The sequence below is a fragment of the Henckelia pumila genome, chromosome 4, assembly GCF_033568475.1.
Source record: "Henckelia pumila isolate YLH828 chromosome 4, ASM3356847v2, whole genome shotgun sequence".
Classification (NCBI taxonomy): Eukaryota; Viridiplantae; Streptophyta; class Magnoliopsida; order Lamiales; family Gesneriaceae; genus Henckelia; species Henckelia pumila.
Window position 1 is genome coordinate 5,393,919 of NC_133123.1, and position 17,981 is coordinate 5,411,899.

Genomic DNA, 17,981 nt, shown 5'->3' on the forward strand with positions numbered 1-17,981 from the left:
GGCTGTAAGAACAAAAGCTGACCACAATTAAAAGAAATTTTTTGAACCAATTAAAATCTTCTGGAAAGTCCTTATTGATCGTGCGGCTAGAAAATACAAAAGAATGTATGAAGTTTAACGAACAATTCGTATTTATCCATAAAATTAAAATTCGAAAATTATTCGTCAAGAATAGTCAAATTACTCATGGCATCTTGCTGCGTTAATCAATGCAGTATAAGTTCTGTGACATATTATTCAACGAATTCCCATTTGGGTTTTAGCAGTAAACGTCAGATTTATGTAGCTTTTGGTGGAAAAAATCTCAACGAATTCAGGCACAGCCCGTCTTTTTCGGTTTCTGCTATGGGCTCTTCATCTTCTTCGCAGCGAAAGGACGGCGCTCAAGGTATCTTTCCATTTGTTTTCAAAACTTCCGTCTTTATTGATCTTTGGGTGTTGATTTTTTGCCTCTGTAGATAGTTTTATGCTTCATGTTGGGAAATTTTTGTGATTAGATTAGAGTGATGTTTATGCTGTTTCCCATTTCACCTAAAGGGGGAAAGGAAACAGATCAGAAAGAAAGTAAATTGGATGGTTCATACTGATACGTGGTTTCTTGGTTTTAGCTAAATCCGAGTTCAAAGAAATGAGTCATTTCTTTAAGAAAAAAAGGTATTAAGAAAAGGTGCGCTTTGAACCTTCAATCCAACCAAACTTCTGAGGCCGCGGCCGGCCTCAAGAATCGATGGATTTGATGCTTTCTTCTGATGTACTTTTGTGCATTGTGACTATATTGAAGTAGTTAAAATGGGATGGGACGGTTTAGATTCCTAGGATATGAAAATTGTTAGGTGCATGGGTGTGAATGTCATCATATCTATGAGCATGATCATAAATAAACATTTTCGGCTTGCAACAGTTTGTGCACTAATTTTAGATCTAGATAATGAGATTCACTAATAGTCATTGGCTTTCTTTATCATTTGCAAGTCGCAAAGACGACTCTGTCTTTTGCCCAATATCAGTTGTGAAAACGAATGAACTTTATGGGATACCTGTGATATTGCGAAAACGAATGAACTTTATGGGATACCTGCGCCGCATAACCGTTATATTAGATTAGTTGTTGAAGGCTACAAATTGCTGTTGATGTCGCACCAGCCTAATATCATCTGCCTTAAACTTGTTATTCATTTTTTTTTCCTGACTTGGTGTTTGTTTTATGAGCTATTGTGCAGAGGCAGGAGCCATGAACTATAGCACCACCAGTGAAGAAGAATGGAAACAGCTACTAACGCAGACACAATTTTATGTTACTCGGCAGAAGGGTACTGAAAGGGCATTCTCCGGGTATGAACCCTTTTTAGAATGCTCTTCATCCTTAATTTTTAGTCAATTTTACCATTTATATGCGATGTAAAATTGTGGAAGTTGGTAAGCACAAGTTCTTTGAAGTAAGGGAAGTGACATATCGGGTTGTGCACTTAAAAAATGGTGACCACATATATAGTTAGCTTGATGCCTTGGAAGTATTTAGTAATTTTGTTTTAGCGTTCGTTGCGGAGATACATGTTAACATTAAATTTAACAACAGATAGATCTAAATAGAAAGCTCATGGAAGGTAGATTTTATATGAGATTCTGAAGGGAGGTATGAGCAATTTCGATGTATATCTGAGATGATCGCTGTATTATTTTCCCTTCATTGGAACACTATGAAATAGAATTACTGTGTAAACCTAGTGGACTAATGGTTCTCAACTAAATATGCGCTAATGTGGACATTTTCTATATCATCAGCAAAATCAATGTTTCGTTGTTCATATGATGAGTTTTATCGATGTTTTTCTCTTTAGAGAGTACTGGAACACCAAAACTCCTGGAACTTATCATTGCATCTGCTGTGACACTCCTTTATTTGAGTGAGTACTTTCCTGAATAACTAAGGTTGTTTTTCTTGGTTTTCTATTTTACTTCAATCTTGCCTATATCAGTATATCTGATAGCTTACCACGCCACTTTGTAGATCATCAACAAAATTTGACAGTGGAACTGGATGGCCTTCTTATTATCAGCCACTAGGAAACAATGTGAAGTCGAAGCTAGACTTGTCTATCATTTTCATGCCTCGTCAAGAAGTTCTGTGTGCTGCTTGTGACGCACATCTTGGTCATGTATTCGATGATGGGCCGCCTCCCACAGGAAAACGCTATTGTATAAATAGGTATGTATGGCCACATATCGCTCGTATCACCATTTTCTAGCTTTCGACTGATGTTTTACATTTCCATATTCGCAGCGTTTCACTAAAACTTAAGCCAAAGTAGGAGTTGGAAACATGATTCTGAAGACATATGAGTTATGTTTCCTTGTACGACTGGCGGTTGATTGTATAAACGAGTCGAACTCCATGTTGAAAATGGTGGTTGATGTTATGTAATCTGTACTTACTTTTTGGAAAGAGGTTCTTCTAAAATTCTATGTAATGTGGATTGATGTAATGGATCAAACTCTGGAATTTGATGTATTATTTTCCATCCCCTTTCTTTTTCTTTTTCTTTTGTTTTTTTTAAAACGAACAACACTTTTCATACATCAAGAACAATAAGTAGAGGAGTAGAGACACATGAGATCACCAATAAACGCTGGTGTGCAATATTAAGGAATTTAAAAAAAGTCAAATTTAAGATTTCCTTTTATTTTTCAAAACATGCTATTGTTTGCATTAAATCATGAGTTTTAATATAAAAATAATTTTTTTAGATTATCGATTTTTGTAAGACGATATCATAGAACTATATACGTGAGATCGGTCGATCCGATCATAAATCTATATATGTGAGATCGGTCTATCCGATCGTATTTGCAGAGTCAGTTGAATCGCAAATTCATCGTACAAAATATAACCGTGAAATCATCTCATAGGAATTTGTGTTAAATTCTCAAATTTTATGTTGAATCATCAATCCATTTATTCGCATGGCTCGTTTATATTTATATTTTTGCTCTCTGACAAAAAATTTTCAGAAAAGAAACTAATTAGTAATTATTTATAATATATATAAAGCATAATCCCTTTTTGTGCATCGATATAATAACATTATTCATTGTTTAAAGTCTTTTAAATTATTAAAATTATTACTTTTTATATATCTATACTTTTAAATTTAAAGATGACTATATCACTCTAAAAAAATTGTATTAAAATCTATTAATTTGAAAACAACAAAAATTATCATGCTTAAATAATTATTTCTACTATACAATCACGTAGAAAAACACTAATCAAATAATAAATTACAACTCACAACAAATTCAATAATTGAAAACGCTTGTTAATTGATCTATATATGTATATATATTTACATTTTACATTATAAATCCATATGGAGTGGTTATTTAATTTCAAGAAAAAATTCATTTAAACCAATTCCCATTTATTGTCACACAAAAAAAAAAAAGAAAAAAACAATTCCTATGTATTTTGAAGAACATAATAATTAGTTATATATAATTGAATTAATAATTTATCTTCAATAGTACGCTCAAAACAGGGAATCGAAGCCCAAAATTTTAAAGCGGGAGAAAGACCAGAAGCCGAACTGCCGAAGACTCCACCAACCGTTAATTAACAGCCGTCACACTCACTAACAACTTCCCCCACATCAAAAAACACGAACAAAGAACTGAAAAAAGCAAGGATCTTTACAATCCTTCAAGAAGAGGGATGCGCAAACGGTGCTGGAAGCGGTGAAATCTGCATATCGTGGGAAGTTCTAAAGGGGGTTTTGATTTATGTGGGGGATTCTATTGTTGTGATCAAGAAAAGTTTGGGGGGAGATGAAGAGTGACGGTGGGTTGGGGGAGAAAAATTATGTGTTATTGAAAGATCTTAAAGTGGAATTTAGGACAGATGATTACATGGAAGATGGAAATGGGGGTTGCATTCTTTGTTTCTGGGTTTACATCAACATCTGTTCTTCCTTCCCCTCTGTGATTCTCGAGCAGGTTTTGTTTACTGTCACCTTTTCTTTAACTGCCCTTTGTGATTTTTGGTGTGTGTTTCTGTGTGATATGGTTCCTTTTATTTTGTTGCTTCTGTTTAATGGGCATTGCGGTGTGTTTTTCTACATTTGATCTGATTTTATGTTCTGAATTCGATAGGGTTATTGAGTTAGCTTAAGTAAGCTCTAATTCTTGAGGTTCTGGGTGCACCTTGTGTTGTTCTTTCTTTTCGTGCTTTTCTTGAGCAATAGGTTTTGTTCTGTCGACAGTAGATAGCGAGTTCTGAGTTCTCGCACCTTGGATTTTCATGGTCGGTTCCCCCTTAACTTTGGTTTATATTATAAGGCCGTAGTCAGGAGGTCTAAATTTTACTTTCTTTATTCTCATTATGGTATTTGGATTTTGGAGGATTTTTCTTATTCGAAATTATAATTCTAGACAGGTGCTTGACCTTTGTCAACCAATAATGCTAAAAAGATTGATTTTTGTCTTTGAATTTGCTAAGCAGCTTCTCAAGAACTTTTTTTGAAACTCCTAAGATGGTAGATTGTAATGGGTCATCCAAGATATTAACTTTTCTTTGTAGTATGGAAAATGGATTTTTTTTCTCAATCAGGATTAGAGTCAGGTGGTTACTTTGATTGCTTGTGCGTTATTCAGAAATCCGAGAATATCACATCTGGCTGGCCTTTTCTTTGCTTGGATGAGAAGAAGAAGCTGACGCTTTTTCCATTATTCTTTCTGCACCAAGGGGGCCTAGATCCTGCTAATTCTGTTCCATGGAAGGGAGTTCCATGTGCCGCCTCCAAAAGTGAATTTTCATTGAAGAGATGGATTCATGTTGGATGTGAGGTATTGAAATTTCGATAAATAACACATTTTCAAACTCGATCAAAATATTTCAGAATTTTCGGAAGTCCATCCATTAACCTTATAACTGAGAAGTGGCTAGTTTATGAAATTGGTGTTCGTTCTCAGTGTAATGCAATATGTTGGATCCTGTAAGTTTTGATAGTCTGAATCATCTCAACCTACTGAACTATTCGTCTAGCAGCTATAATTTCAGCCAAGGATGGCTTCATCTGTGAATAACTGGTAATCTCGTATAGAAGCAGTGAATCAATTAATTCGAGATTGGTGTAATTGCAATGGGACTTTGAAGTATGCTACGGAGTTGTGCATATTGAGTGTATCTTGAGCACCATCATTGAGGAATTGTTTTGACATGTTATTTATTTTCATTTCGCCTTGCCATGTTTTTGTCTATAGTTTTATCCACTTGGCACTTTAGTAGACGCACACATACTAAATATTAAACCATGTGATGTGAAAATCCTTGCTTTCCACATCCTTCAATAAAATTTCTTCCTATATAAAGTTTTTTATATTTGAAGTGACAGATGGCCTATTAACGATGTGCATAGGGTCTCACACGATTTTCAGAGAAATGGTCTGACTCCTTGATCTGATGATGTAATATATATCCATAATTTAATATCATATACGATTGGTTAAGATGTTTGGCTGGAGAACCGATGAAAATAGATTACTGGAAACAGCTAGCTCACCATTTGAAGTAAGACCCAGATATATTTTCATCAATTATTTACCCCTTTCTCCAATTAGTTTTTCTTAAATCTAGACGACTTGTTTATATCAATTGTGGTAAAACTCTTAGCATAATTTCATTTTGCAGGTGTTACAAGATTTTATGCGGCTTCACATTGATGGGGAGATTGTGGGAGAGAAGTCTTTGCCATGCGCAATTAACAAAAACTTACTAGCAGATGCTTTGAGAGGAATATATTTGACATGTCCTAATGGAAATGAGGACACATTTAATGGTTATGTTTATGGGATAAACCTCTCATTTCCGGCATCAGCCATCAAAGAGCACTTTCTGAAGGTTTGTTCTGCTCTCTTCTTTTTTTTTTTTAATAAAAAAAGTGTTATGTCACCTGTTTTTGGTGACCTTTTTTTACTCCCTGGTGCAGGATCGTCCACTGCGACTGTCTACTGATCATCCAATTCCATCTGAGATTGAAGAAGACATCGATGGTGTGTGGAGCATTGTTGGTGGAAAGGTTAAACATTTATATTACCCTTGGCTTTAAGTTGTTTGCAAATTGCAGATGCATGTTGACATTTCTTGGTATACCACTATTGCAAAGTGATTCCCATCCTGAAAACATGCTGAATTGACATTTAGATGTACATAAAATTGTAACACAATATTATTCGTCGACTAAATGTGGTGATGGATGCTGCCTTTGAAAATTTTTTGCAATCTCCATAATTTACCTTTTATTCCTGTTATATAATTCTCACATAATTAAAATTTCAAGAGTTTTGAATGATCATTCACTCAAAAACTGTGTAGGAAAATTGAGCTTGTCTGACTCCTATTTATGTTACTGCATTTGCATCTTTGTAATTGCACTCTCGGCTCCTTGTATTAAGTTTTATCTCCGTTGCTTGACTTTATATCTTTCGGCATGCAAACCGCTAATTCTTTAGTTAGTTATTTTGTATAGATCTTTAGATTCTCATTGTCATCATTCTAACCCCTTTCTCGCTGCTTGTGGAGAGCAGGCATCATGTCGCAGGATATTTTCTTTGGATATTGTATTGTTGGATGCATTTGGTTGTTCTGTGAACAAAGAACTGGAGGTTTAATATCCAATTTTCTTTATGCTATTTGTTACCAATATTCTATCCTTTTAATGGTACTCAAGAGAATGTTACTCCGTTCTCCAGGTCGTTGCTTCCCTCTTGTATGCTGACAATGGGGCTCCTGTTGAGGATACCAACGATGGTGAACCTCCCCTTCTTATAAGTTATGATGGGATTGAATTCGCTTCTCCTGATAGACCATGTAAACTCATCAATGGACGTGCTTCTTTTAAACTCAAGATATCTCAGGTATGCACTGTATCTGTTGCTTTCTCTCATCTCCATTTTCCAAGTTACCATGGAGGTTGCATATCGTGTCACTATGTTGTTTAATTTATAGGGTGGAAGACATTCTCGATGGTGATCAGTCAGTTATGGTGGAGCCTAAACTTTGTACTGCCTCCACATTTGAGATACTATATAGTATATAGGGAATAGAAGATTTAACATACAATAGTTTGATCAGTTGCAGCAGTAGTACATTCTCCAACATTGAATTGAATGTGCCTCGGTTCTAGTAAACATGTCTGATTTCAGGCTTCTTACATTAACCGCCTTCCACATAGATTTGTCGGAATATTGTTCAAACAAACAATTAGGAAGACAAACTTTGTGTAGACTTTATTGGTAAAACAACTGGTGAAAAGTCAGTGATTAATAATTACGTTAATAAATTGCTTACTTTATTATGTCTTTCTATTTCAGCTCTCATCAAAGTGCGAGAACAGGCTATTCCGCATTAGGTTTGACATTCCAAAATTTGGAAGATATCCTTTTCTAGAGGCCGTCACCCTTCCAATACGTTGTGTTTCACGTTATCGGAATACGCCGATGGCTTCTCTGTCATGGAGAAAGGCATCATCCAATAAAACTCATTATATTAACGGATGCGAATCCTCTGATCTCGATGATGGATCGGCAGAACTTATTCCAACTATTATACGTCAAGCCAAACCTAGTCCTTCATCTAAACGAATAAAGTTAGGTCATGATAAACCATTTGCAGCACAAGAAGAATATTTCCAAGTAAAGCAATCCAGCAAGGAAATCGATTCTCATGCTTCGATTACAAATGAGGTAGTTGTTGCACCATTCTCTCTCTATTGGTATTTTGTGTGTGATTTAAGAAAGAATTTTAACTATTTTGAATGACATTATTTCATGATAAAAGGAATTTCGAAATGGATGTACTTTTTACCGTAGGATGATAAATGGATGTGCAGCACATGACTGATCGATTGTTATAATATTCCGATGCATTAAAGAAAAAATAAGTAAAAAGAGAAATGTGACTCCTGCTCATCTGATGTAAGCTCTATAATAAACCTATCCGATTTATGTTCGTTTAGGATAAAATAAGAAAATTATATGTTGCATTGGCATCTTGTATAATTATCTTGTATAATTGCTGATGAGTTCTGTTTTTTGCTACTCTGGTACCAACATCATTCTTGTTCTTTTCTTTCTTATTTTGTTCACTAATTACGTGTTTTTACATCCTTGGCGGGAATAAGTGCTCGTTCTTAATGTCTTCATACTCCACTAACTCACGCAAAAATTATTCTTTCTGAACCTCCAACTTTATGTGATGGATCTGTATTATGAATACATTATGAGGATTCTATTTAATATAGAATTTCATCAACTATATGTGAATTGTACAGCTCATAATTTATCTGGATGAATGGCTCTCAATTTTTATATCCTTACCCTCACTAGCTTTTCTCCATAAAATGATGAATATAGGACATTGCTTATGATGTGAGTATGGGCTTGAGACCAGAAAGACATAACAGAGCACAGCAGAACTCATCTGCATCTGAGAGTAGTGAAGCGACAAACTCTGATCCTAAAAACATTTCAAGTCCAATTCCAGATTCGATTGTCTTCAAATACTGCATGGGAGGCCCAGCAGATAGATTTCAACTGCTCAAGGAAATTGCAGCATCAGCTAGTGAAGATCACCTGTTATACTTGGCAGATCAGGTTTCTCTGTACTCTGGATGCTTTCATCACGGGTAACTTGTTCTCTCTCTCTATCTCTCTCTCTCTCTCTCACACACACACACACACAAAATTTATGTGTGTGTTCTTGATTTGTTTGTTTCTACTTGTTATGGTTTTTAAAATTCCATTGAGAATGACCTTAAGGCTTTCCTATAGGATGTAGAAAGTATGTGTTAGTAAATTGTGCATTCTTAAATAGGTTTTTCTTTCCAAGTTATTGTCATGGAGAGTAAGTTTTGCTCATTTGGTTTTTCTTTCCAAGTTATGCATTGGGTGGCCTAAACTAAGGATCTGAGTCCTGGAAAACCAACTGCTCCATCATCAGTAACTTGTTTGGCCACAAGTTTGTTCTTTTGCCCATGGCTTTTCATCTCAGTACCTGACCTTTTTACCTACCCAATTAGGCTAGGTCGTTTGACTACTACCAAGCACGTCAAAACTGGTCAAAATCCCTTGTTCTGGATCTCATATTTTAACATGTAACTCAAAACTCAATTGTTGTTAGTTAACATGATGGCGATCTTCATATCCTTATTGTCACATGGAAAAGAGTTATGAGCTTTGCTAAATGAATACCAGATTGAATGGTCATTAATTTCACATCAGTTATTTTTTGCTTGAAGGTTTTTATCTTACTATTTGAGTCCAGGAATTATTTTCTTGATCTGATATTGGTTGAGCTGAAACCTGTTCTGCTGTGAACGAAATGGCATCTGATCATGCTAGGATCTAATTCTACTAAATGAGGCTTCTTTTCTTCTGTATTTGTATACAAAATTTTTCTAACCGCACCCATCTATATTGCGTATCAAAATTATTAGCATCCTAGATAAATGACCTTGGGAATGAAATTATTTTTTGGATAATTGTCTGTAAGAGATTGAAACTAGGCGGATGCCAATCAAATTGTCAGTTCCTTATGCTATTGCTCATTTTCATTATTTCCCAAACCCACCATATCATCTTGTGTACTAACTGCCATCAAACTCTTGTTTTCCGTTAATGAAGTTTATAATTTCAGGCCTCAAATTGTAATGGCAAAGAGATTGCTTGATGAAGGAAAACAAGCTTGGACTTCGATATCAGGAAACAATGACCATGTTCCTTGGGAAACTTTGGTTCTCAGAATTAACAAACACTTCATGAAGATATCCCGCTCTACTCGTTCTTTGACAGATCAGGTGAACATACATGCTTTATTTATTGTCATACTCAGTTTTATCTATGAGAAACAGATAAATAGATGAAAATGTGTATGATGTATTAATGAGCATTGTGAACATTTCAATAGATTATACGATATGTAACTTTATTTGTGTAAACAATTCGTTTATTCTTAATTTGCAAACAAGCTTCTTAATTTAAAACCATGTCACCGAATTGTCTTTACTGCTTCTATGATTCCTTCCTTTCTTCCTTTTTTTGGTTACCAGCCAAACTAAAAAACCACAGATAGCCATTGGCCCATTGCAGACCTTATGTGAATTTCAATAATAAAAGCCAATTATTGTGGTATTGTGGTGATTATCGAACTCCTTTGTTTTACATCTCGAGTGCTGGAGAACTTATATTTCATAACTCCATACTTAACCTTCCTTCTCGGATAGCATTACCTCGTTGTCTAGTTTACCATGTAAAAAATTAGTTTCTAGCACTAACTGTTGAGAAATAATAAATTTACAGGACTTAAAGTGTCTGAGGAGAATATCCGGCTGTCAAGACATTGTTTCGCTAGAAAATTTTGAGAGAATGTGGTATTGGCTATACCCAGTAGCTTTTAATTTGTCAAAAAAAGTGCTGACTATGATGTGGGATTCACAGTCCCCATTGTGGATAGAAGGATTCATTTCAAAGGAAGACGCAGAATTTTCGCTTCAATCTCAAGGAGGTCTTCAAGATCCTGGAACATTTGTTCTGCGATTCCCTACATCAAGAAGCTGGCCTCATCCAGATGCTGGTAATCTGGTCGTGACGTATGTTGGTAGTGACCACACCATTCACCACACCCTGCTATCCTTGGATTTTATACACAGGTTTTATTTTCTTCTCCTGCTTTTTCAATCCTAGTCACAATGACAATAGTATTCGGTTAAACGTTACTAAAGAACATGACATTGTTATCAAGGGATGTTTCCCATCCTTTATATTCTCGTCATCAACTCACTGAGTTTACCTTAAACTCTGCATTTTAGAGATAATAATCCGAAAAAGAATGAACTAATATTCTTTCCTTGACAATTTGCGAAAGAGACCTGGTAGTCGTAGCTCGAGTAAAGAAGCAATCCTTCCGAGTCCTGTACTCTTTCTACTCATTTATCTAACAGCACAATGTCGATTAATTGTCTTTGCGAGAATACTTTTTACGTCAACTGATAAAGTAATCTCACTTACGTCTTTTACAGTTCTTCCTCGGAAGAAATGCAGCCACTGCAAAATATGCTACTTCGAGAGCCTGCGCTGTCACGATTGGCAAGGTAGGAAGCCTAAATTTATCCCCATCTTTTCTTCCTTCGAATTTATTTTGTGAATTTAGTGATGGAACAAATGTGTTAGCTGCTACTTTGTACCTACCACTGGTCTGTGAATGATCTGTATACATTTTGCAGGGTACGAAGGGTTCATTAGGCACTCAAGATCCAATCTACAATCATCTTGTCCCAAGATTTCATCGGATAAACGAGGTCGTCTTGCTTGCACCGGAAGTGTCGTGTACCAGTGTGCCTATAAGCTCGCCTAATTTATGTTGCCAAATCCTCAATATTTTGCCATTATATCTATATATATGTATATCAAGTTGTATACAGATGGTGGAAGGATTGGACCTGAGTGAATGAAACGAGGCATGCACAAGGGACTGAACCTTGTGAATTACTAGGGGGTAGATAGTTGAGAAAACGTTGCCCACCAAATCCTATTACAATACCTTCTTTTTTCTTTTTTCTTTTTTTCTAACATTACTTAAAGAATGTTATATTTCACAGTTAAAAACTTACTTATTAATTATTATGTTCAATGACTTGGTGTGATCAGTGATGATGACATAAAACTTCAAGATTTGATATTTGTCCTTTCATTCAATTAATGAATACCAAATCCGATGGGCTAAATGTTGATGCAAAATAGGAAATGGACCCTTGCTGGCCCAGAGACACCCTAAAAATAGGCCAATAGTATGGGCAGTTTGAAATTGACAATGTTATATATCTTTGTGAAAAGGATAGATCCAGCTGGTTTGATAAATAAAAAAGTATTAGGGACAGCTGGTCCTAACCCTTAGGAGACATGCAAATCTTCACGTGATTCTTTCATACAAACGTTGAAAAAATCACCTTTAAGAATTTTATTAATAATGCGAGGGTGGATAAGCCCCATAAAACAATATCTCAAATTTAAAAAAAAAAAAATTTCAAATCCCACTAAATTTTGCAGATTTTGTGTCTGTGTGACCTAGATGATTTAAAGTTTGTGAAAACTGCATGAATAAAATATCTAATGTATTGCCATAATTTCTTGATCCACCCCTGTATGTGTAATGGCTCAAAAATTGAGAATATCTAACAAGGTGACAAATGAAAATATAAAAATTTCATTAACTTTTTAAGCTTGGGATCACATGACTTTTTATGTAAGATAAAAAGAAGTCTTTCTTAATCACATGAAAGATGAGATGGTATGGGAGCTCATTTGTAATCTCAAACTTTCCACTATAATACTGTTCTGAAATTGAATTTTATCTCTTTTTAGACTCCACCATCGTATATCAATCGACAGATCATGCAGATATGATACCACACTTTTTTAATATATGCCCGTGTAATTTTTATATTTTCATCTACGTACTAGTTTGGTTTTATTTTTTATTTTATTTTATTTTTTGTGGGTATTAAACAGATGGGACAAATGAAGGTCTAATAAACGTAACCACCCCTATTAATGATGTGGACAACACAACAGGTTGGCAATTCTTTAAAAATATATATATGTATGCGCGCATTTCAACTCCTCTGTTGAAAATCACGAACTTTTCTTATGAAAACAGCAGTAATCATCGTCATCGTGTAAATCACTTGTAGCTCATCTGACGTCAACGTGTCAGAACAAAATTTCGATTTTAAGATCCAATTATAACAATCTCTTCATTCAACTCAAAAAATAAAAAAAATAACAGTGATCATTAGTCATTGACCCCCAATGTGAACCGACATCTTCTTTATATACGAACCAAAGTTGTCCTGTTACAGTGTGGAAAACACTTTAAAGAAATTTGTGAACACCGACCGTCTACCACATGGTTCACATCTATGTATCAAATTTATCTGTTCGCACTTGTCAAGAACTGATGTTCTTCGCTTGAGAGCCAAATACAGGTATGTTCCCAACTTTTAGCTAGCTTCTTGCATGGACTATATATATATATATATATCCTAACCAATCCAAAATATATACTGGTTCAAAATCAAATATTCGAAGTTTCAGGGCATCAAAGAAAATGGAAAACACGCAAATGCTACCGATCTACATCACCATTGGAGTTGTTGCTTTTGTTATCTCAAAGATTATCATGACAATCCTCTGTTATCGTAGATGGAAAAGAAAACAGATGGTTTTCCAAGACAGTTTCACAGGTACTAAACTAAAGTCTTTCTCAGTTCTCACCTTTGATCTTTGGTTTGCTTTAATGATTTTAATACTCAAGTTGAAAACAGAAATGTCTTGTGATGTGCGGGAACAGGTGGGAAACTTGTGTTGTTCAGATCACCGAGGACCAATTCCTTGGAACCAAAACTGTTCTTGAAGAAGACAATGAAACTGAGCAACAAGGATGTCATAGGATCCGGAGGTTACGGGACAGTTTACAAAATGATGGTAAGTGAATCCATATCTTTTGCTGTCAAAAGACTCAATAGATTCAGCTTGGAGCACGATCGCGGTTTTGAGAGGGAGTTGGAAGCTATGGGGGATATTAAGCATCGCAATATCGTAACCCTTCATGGGTACTATGCTGCTCCTCAGTACAATCTTCTTATCTATGAACTGATGCCCAACGGCAGTTTGGACACGCTCCTTCATGGTATGCATATGATCAATCTTTTTAAAGTTTTGCTAAAATGCAACAGTTACTTTTAGTGTCGAAGCTCCGCACAGTAGCGCTTGAGCTGTTGTACCATCAGCCATAACTTTTGGTATAACAACCGTAACCGATGCTAGATTCTGTAAATAGCATCAAAGCACAATTAAATGTTTGATTTCCATGAGTTGCAAATCGATGCAACTCATGGGGAGAGGGATTTTTGGGGAGTTAAAGTTGCCTCCCCCTGTTGTACTATGTTTTTGCCTATTTTAGTACATCGATAACATGATATCTGGATATTAAGTTGCATCAAGTTATTAGCAACTACAGTTTTTGGCATAACATCGCCCTTAGTCCTACAATTTGATGGCTAAAAGTTCCCACTAAATCGTTGTTATCAGCTTCTAAGATGTATAGAAGGAACGAACTAATAAACTTCAGAAGGATTTGGAGGATATGATAAAGCTGAAAGCTGTACCGCGATTATGCAGGAAAATCTATGAACAAGATGGTTCTTGATTGGCTGTCGAGATACAAAATAGCAGTTGGAGCCGCGAGGGGAATATCCTACCTCCATCACGACTGTATTCCTCACATAATACATAGAGATATTAAGTCGAGTAATATATTGTTGGATCATAACTTGGAGGCACGCATATCCGATTTTGGATTAGCTACTTTGATGGAACCGGGTAAAACTCATGTATCAACATTAGTTGCAGGAACTTTTGGATATTTGGCTCCTGGTATGCTAAATAATCACATAACATGTCATTAAAGTTATTCATTTAAGAAACGTTGGGTTATCTTTAGCTCGTTCTTCTGCAGAATATTTTGACACGGGGAAAGCAACAGTGAAAGGAGATGTTTACAGCTTTGGTGTTGTGTTACTAGAGCTTCTAACGGGGAAAAAGCCAACGGACGAATCATTCGTAGAAGAGGGAACTAAGCTGGTTACCTGGGTAAAACTTTTTGAATCTTTCGAAGTGCATATTTTCAATCTTCTCTTAAGGATAAACTTGGTCAGACATCATATTTTTGCAGGTTAAGACAGTTGTCCAAGAAAAGAGAGAAGAATGTGTGCTAGACAGCATTTTGGAAGGTTGTTCAGCTGACGAAATTAACCATGTTTTTGGTATAGCACTGATGTGCCTTGAGCCAGAGCCCACAAAACGACCAACCATGGCTGAAGTAGTGAAGATGCTAGAGCAGATAAGACCAGAATAATTTAGACGAGGGATTTGCAACTGTACTCAAACTTCTTAATATATATGACAAAGGTGCATTGTATCATTTCAATGTATTGATACCAACTACGTTAACATAAATAGATACATCAAAACTTGATCGATGAGAAATGCTTCAGTTCGTCGAACCAAACTAGCATGGGAACAAAAAACTGAAATTTGAACTCAAAGAGTATTCATTTACTTTAGAGCTGCAGCTAATCCATTAGAAGCTGAATCTTTCAATGACGGGGAAACTGGATAGCTTCCAAGAAATACGTCAAAGAGAGCAGATGCAACATTTGACGATTCAATTGTAGCGTCAACTGAAGAAGGCATACCCTCGGATGACACACAAACCTACGAAATCACAATAACACAATAATTTAGATATGTTAGAATGGGAGGTTTACTGGTAAAGTAGAAGGGTAACGGTTTGATGGAAATAAATATATCATTTTCACAGTCACCTCAAAGAACCAAGCACCTATATCAAAATTTATAACTAGTTGTAACGACATAACGCGAAGTAGGTGTCACGTTTTGATTGCTATATCACATAGGCAGCCGCAGGTGACAATGGGAATGGAGGCAATTGCTGCCATCCAACACCACTTGAAGAAAAGGAAGTGCCCATTTTCAGAGCAAAAATAGTTGAAATTTATTGCGCAGAAAAGATTTCCAACTCACAAGTATTTTGGTTGGGTCCAACCAGGTCAAAAATATGGAAGTTCCTTTCTTTAAGGGCCTTCCTTGAAAAATGCTACGGAATAACGATAGTGCAGATGCATCCACTGGACTTGGTGATTTGATCCTGGGAGAGACAGCCTCATCTAGGGCATCCCAAAATGTTTTACCATCTACATCTCTAACCAGAATAATATGAAGTGATTTCTCTACAGAAGCTGCACTTTATAAAACGACGACAGTCAATTTCGGTAACCCTCCCCCCTCTCTCTTAACTGAAAATGCTAATTCTGAAGATAATTACCCTGGAAAATAGCATCAAAGAACAATGAATCCTGCTGCAACTCTTTAGATGAACGCCCTTTCCAGTCACTTAACTTACTAAAGATTGTTGGATTTGCGTATAGTCCCACGGCATAGACTTTAACTCCTATTATTGCAAAGACTTTCTCCCTATATCCTAGAAATAAAACACAGGGCAAAGATTTTATAGCCCGTCAAAGCATGAGAACTAAGATTATTTATCTCGAGAAGCTTCTGCAACAATGTATAACGTTTTGAAACAGATGAAGCAACTAACCAGCTCCTAGAAAGGACAATGAAGAGGAACAACCAGGAAGGCTAAGTGACGATTGAAATTTCACATTGGTTCCAGGTTCTTCTATGTATTCTGGATCCACAGCTGAAGTCAAGACATCAATGCCATTAGATACTTGACAAGAATACTGAACATGACAAAGAAAAGATAGACTTGTTTTTACAAACAAGTTTCAGTATGTATGATCTATGTTTATGAGTATAATTGCACAAATAATCGTTTGTTACAAAATAACTCATAATTTTATCCTAGCATATCTCAAATTATTAAATCGGCAAGAGGTATTTAGCAGAATAAGCTGCATTCCTTGGTTCACTCTGGTGCAAATATGAACTGCTGTAGGCTATAGAGGATTTTCACTGGAAGAGAAAGCTTTCATGTTGATCAGCCGCGTGCATTATCAATATTAAGATCTTTAATGTTACAACTTACAAATTTTACACAAAGCCATGTTCAATATAATCAATATCCATCCATTTAGCATCTCCTCTAAAGCAGATTTGAACATCAAATCAAGATTGCTAGACCGACACGGAAGTGTTTCACAACTCCGGAGCAGTTTACTCTACTTCAGTAGTATATTTTAATACTGAGTTACCACTTGAGATCAACATATCTATTATTATCACATTTTACATTTAAGCATGACTAATATTGCTCGCAACTCTTCATCGTATAAAATAATTATGACATGAGTCGAGGACCGAGTTTAATCCGCGAGGGGAACCATATTAGTAACTTAGAAAAAATACAGATAATTTTCTTTTTTGTCATTGGAGCAACAGTCCCATCAAACGTAAACCTCTCACACTTCCAACCAAATGAGATTCTTGGAGGAAAAACCGAAAAAGGGAACTCCCAGAACTTTGAGAAAGCAAAGCACGCACTCCAAACAAGTCATCAAAAAGAATACCTTTTTCTTGCGTTTAATTAGGACATGACACTAACAGCTCCACGGGAATTTCCTGAACAAACACAATAGTCCAATTACTTACCAGAAGAAGAAGCAGCAGCATTTGGTGAGACGCGAGTGTGTAGTCTGGAATTCCCCTTGATAGGGAAAGCCGTAAATGTGGATAATTGGGAAAAGGCTGCGCCCCTGTTCAAGAAAGATAATGGCTTGTTTGGAGTAATTTCAAGATAACAGATTCTGGGTTTCACATCAAGGGAGTTGATTTTTGTGGGCGATGAAAGGCAAAGCGGGGTGGGCATTGCCGCAATTGAAGCCATTTTCTGAAAATGTGATTGTCTGAAGAAGCTGGATTACTGATCCCAGCTGCATTAAGGAAAATATAGGATGCATGTATACTAAACTTTAGGATTAGGTGTGCTAATATGTATAATTCCCTCGTAGGTTAAACTCTAATGCTAATAATTTGAACAAAGTTACGTTGGTGTCTTTACACTATCCTTAATCTAATTTTGTAAGTTTTTTTCAAATAAAATGAGCGATAATTTTGTAATTTCAAATGTAACGTGTAATCCAATGTGTAACTTTTCATGTACAAATAGTGTTTTTCAATATATGTTATTAACATTATTATAGTTTTGATCTCACGCACCCTAGGATGCGTGGGGTTCTCAAGTGCATCCGTGCCCAAAACAACTCCGATTGTCTTGAAATTTTCACGGTAAAATCGCCTCGAAAATGTGAATACATCGATATATCATATGATAAAAATTTTAAGCTCAGTGTTCGGAAATAGGAAGATGACCGAAAATTGCATATTTC

At 35.9% G+C, this 17,981-nt stretch overlaps 4 protein-coding genes across 6 annotated transcripts; 3 read left to right on the forward strand and 1 right to left on the reverse strand.

Annotated features, from left to right (window-relative positions):
- Positions 1-137: 137 nt before the first annotated feature.
- Positions 138-2,512, forward strand: LOC140860645 (peptide methionine sulfoxide reductase B1, chloroplastic). The gene is made up of 5 exons (XM_073263648.1): positions 138-388; positions 1,221-1,332; positions 1,839-1,904; positions 2,009-2,206; positions 2,282-2,512. The coding sequence occupies exons 1-5, from the start codon at positions 187-189 to the stop codon at positions 2,307-2,309; spliced, it is 606 nt and encodes a 201-aa protein (XP_073119749.1). The 5' UTR covers positions 138-186; the 3' UTR covers positions 2,310-2,512.
- A 1,036-nt stretch (positions 2,513-3,548) lies between these two features.
- LOC140860644 (SH2 domain-containing protein A-like) lies at positions 3,549-11,684 on the forward strand. Its single transcript, XM_073263647.1, has 12 exons — positions 3,549-3,990; positions 4,648-4,839; positions 5,684-5,893; positions 5,982-6,071; positions 6,580-6,657; positions 6,745-6,909; positions 7,366-7,737; positions 8,407-8,678; positions 9,689-9,848; positions 10,351-10,700; positions 11,070-11,141; positions 11,274-11,684. The coding sequence occupies exons 1-12, from the start codon at positions 3,823-3,825 to the stop codon at positions 11,290-11,292; spliced, it is 2,148 nt and encodes a 715-aa protein (XP_073119748.1). The 5' UTR covers positions 3,549-3,822; the 3' UTR covers positions 11,293-11,684.
- Positions 11,685-12,883: 1,199 nt separating this feature from the next.
- LOC140863836 (receptor-like serine/threonine-protein kinase At1g78530) lies at positions 12,884-14,976 on the forward strand. Of its 3 annotated transcripts, none has more exons than XM_073267560.1 (6): positions 12,884-13,034; positions 13,144-13,292; positions 13,400-13,738; positions 14,230-14,484; positions 14,567-14,700; positions 14,783-14,976. In XM_073267560.1, the coding sequence occupies exons 2-6, from the start codon at positions 13,157-13,159 to the stop codon at positions 14,963-14,965; spliced, it is 1,047 nt and encodes a 348-aa protein (XP_073123661.1). In that variant the 5' UTR covers positions 12,884-13,034; positions 13,144-13,156; the 3' UTR covers positions 14,966-14,976. The 3 variants fall into 3 exon arrangements, with proteins under 3 accessions (XP_073123661.1, XP_073123662.1, XP_073123663.1); XM_073267561.1 differs by having other exon boundaries at positions 12,904-13,034; positions 13,138-13,292; XM_073267562.1 differs by lacking the exon at positions 12,884-13,034 and having other exon boundaries at positions 13,153-13,292; positions 13,374-13,738.
- A 164-nt stretch (positions 14,977-15,140) lies between these two features.
- LOC140863837 (fatty-acid-binding protein 3, chloroplastic) lies at positions 15,141-17,631 on the reverse strand. The gene is made up of 5 exons (XM_073267563.1): positions 17,245-17,631; positions 16,232-16,333; positions 15,956-16,111; positions 15,655-15,869; positions 15,141-15,324 (listed from the first exon to the last, which is right to left on the reverse strand). The coding sequence occupies exons 1-5, from the start codon at positions 17,477-17,479 to the stop codon at positions 15,166-15,168; spliced, it is 867 nt and encodes a 288-aa protein (XP_073123664.1). The 5' UTR covers positions 17,480-17,631; the 3' UTR covers positions 15,141-15,165.
- Between the last annotated feature and the right edge of the window lie 350 nt (positions 17,632-17,981).